Below are 2486 nucleotides of genomic sequence, written 5' to 3'. Positions count from 1 at the left end.
GCATGGTTTCTTCCAGCCGTCAGCTGCACAGCAGACCTACAGCTCAGTGTTTTAAGTAAACTGCTACATTTCTTGTAAGACTATCTTAAAGAAGGAAAGTAGGGGAGACACAGGAAACCATGTTGCATCCAAGTAGTCACAGCCATCTGCTGCATTTATGTACAAAGGCCATAGGCTTGAGAATTGGGAGAAAAATCATGTTGCTCTCAGCTRTGCTTTTCTCACATCTTCTCCACTGATACTGATGCTGCAAGATACTGGGAGAGGACTTGCACTGTAGACAAATGAATTTCTCTGGCTAACTTGGTGCTGCCCCCACAGATAGCATCCCCAGCATAAGCTGTAGCAGAGAGATCCATGCTGGCTCCAAACATCTGGTCCATGTACGTAGCACAAGGTACTGTGCTACAGAGATAAGGCCCAGGCTGCAAGGGTGGCACCTCGCTGCAACCAGACAGATTGCTCTTCGGCGCTCCCTTCAGCAAGCGACTCGCCAGAGGGAGCCCAGCAGCCATAGGGCTGGCCTGCTTCTTGCCCCCACACAGCTCCAGCTGGCAGCWGTGCAGGGGCTGCGCCATGCTCCTAGGCAGCGCACTGCGTTGCACAATGTGGTTTCAGCCAGCCCTTTGTGGGCCGTAGCACAACCAGGGCAGCACACTGCACTCCTTCTGAAGGAGAGCAATCTGAAAAGGTCATCTGCAAAGAAGTGCTCCTTTATGGCTACAAAGGCTGGCAACTCTTTTCTATGAGCTCTTTGGAGGGGCAGATTAGCGCTTGCTAAAACCCTTCTCTCCCACTTCCACGGCCATGGGAAACAACTGCAGCTCTAGTCACGGCTCCTAGTGTCATCATCCCTCCAGCGCTCCACAGGCTTCATGCCTATGCTAGTTGCCTTTGGTGAAGGCAGCAAGTTGGTATATCAGGGATTAAGCCAGAGCAGAAACGTGTTGTTATGCACCATAAAGCTCAAGCAAAGAAAGCACTCTTTTGGTTTTCCCTGAATTACCTTCCTGAGCTGTAATTCCTGGTGTAGGTACAGCCTTCTTGCCCAAAAAACATATGCCATTCCCAGCACATAGCTGTGCTTTAGTCACTTGCCTTCTCAAAGTTTAGTTGAAATACACTCTGCAAGACTACCCTGATCCACTGGCCTTAAGAGCCAAGTACTGTTTCCTTTAAATTATGAAACAAATTCTGCCAATTGTTGACCCATTCCAATATTGTCCCAGCATAAGATCTCACTTCTGAGGTACCAGCATTAAATTCACTGTAATGAGGACCATTACTTGAGGATGAATTTAGTTTATGGAACAGAAGCATAAAGATACCAAACCTCTTCATTTATTTGTGAAGAGCATGAGAGGGAAGCTTAAAAAAAAAGTGTTGGCATTCCCATGATATAATTTACAAGCTATTTCCCTCTGTCTCTAAAGATAAAAATCACCCACAAGCTGCTGATGAACTTACCAGCTACATGTTAATSACTGGGGGGAAAATTGATCTGAAGTATCAGACAATACAAGCTGTTGTACAGAACTAACTAAGAACTGTAGAAGTTTTGAACCCTGGCTTTGTGTATTAGGGAGGGGAAAGGACAGGATTTCTACCTGTGAGGAAAAGCACAATGGAGTTGCTGCAACCTGGACTAGCTGTTAACCAAAATATCTCATAACAGGACGATAATGAATCTGCAGGGACATCAGGATACCAGCAATAGGTGTTTGGTGCTGCAGTGAGAGCACAAGGCAACTTTCCCACCAACACTTTGCTATTCTTATAGCACATGTTGTTGGGGTATTCACCCAAATCCCTCCCTTTCTAGAAAGAGGAACATGCAAAGCGGTGCATTTAACAGCACAGCTTCTCTCCTGTCCTGGGTGAAAGYGTTTTGTCCTCTGGGTGAAAGCGTTTTGTCCTCTGTCAGTACAGCAACACCTCCCCTTCACCTGCAGGGTCTGGGATCACTGGGCCAGCCTGGCACAAGCCACAACTACTTCATCTATTAGCATCACCCCATCAATCCAGCTGTGCCACCACAAGCATAAGCCTGTTCCTGTCCTCCGCTAAAGGACAAGCAGCGAGTTGCTACCTTATTGCTGGTGGTGTTAATTAAGCTTCATGACTCCCCCATGAGACAGACAGGTGATGCCATCCCTGTCTCATGCCATCGGATGGTGGAAGAGCAAGACTGGCTTCTCAGGGGAGGCGAAGTCCCGGTGGGAGGCTGCTCGGTCCCGGAAAGGGCTGCGTGCCGCGGTGGCCTCCAGAAGCCGGCACGGGCAGCGGGAGGCCGCTTCCCGCCCGCCCGGTCCCCGTCAGCCGGCCACGGACCGCGCAGCAGAAGCCAGGCGTCACCGCGGGCGGCTCCGGGCGCGGAGGCCAGCCCGAGCTGTCACCTGCGCGGCAAGGCTGGAGCCGCGCGGAAGCCGGACCGCCGCAGCGACACGAAGCCGGTACCTCGAGAAGCGCTCGATCAGGAGAAGGGG

The 2486-nt window shown here is 50.6% G+C and overlaps 1 protein-coding gene across 1 annotated transcript in view; it reads left to right on the top strand.

Moving 5' to 3' along the window:
* The first annotated feature begins 2093 nt into the window (after positions 1-2093).
* The window catches only part of LOC112972382 (translation initiation factor IF-2-like), a 5656-nt gene continuing 5263 nt past the window's right edge, over positions 2094-2486 (top strand). Inside the window, exon 1 of the mRNA XM_026078845.1 lies at positions 2094-2453. Within this exon, the coding sequence (XP_025934630.1) occupies positions 2162-2453 (292 nt within the window). The 5' untranslated portion in view covers positions 2094-2161. The remainder of the gene's footprint in view (positions 2454-2486) is intronic.

The sequence above is a fragment of the Apteryx rowi genome, unplaced genomic scaffold (genome assembly GCF_003343035.1).
Source record: "Apteryx rowi isolate R43461 unplaced genomic scaffold, aptRow1 scaffold_49, whole genome shotgun sequence".
Lineage (NCBI taxonomy): Eukaryota > Metazoa > Chordata > Aves > Apterygiformes > Apterygidae > Apteryx > Apteryx rowi.
Note: the sequence above shows the minus strand (reverse complement) of the source record. Positions and strands in the feature narration are given on the sequence as shown.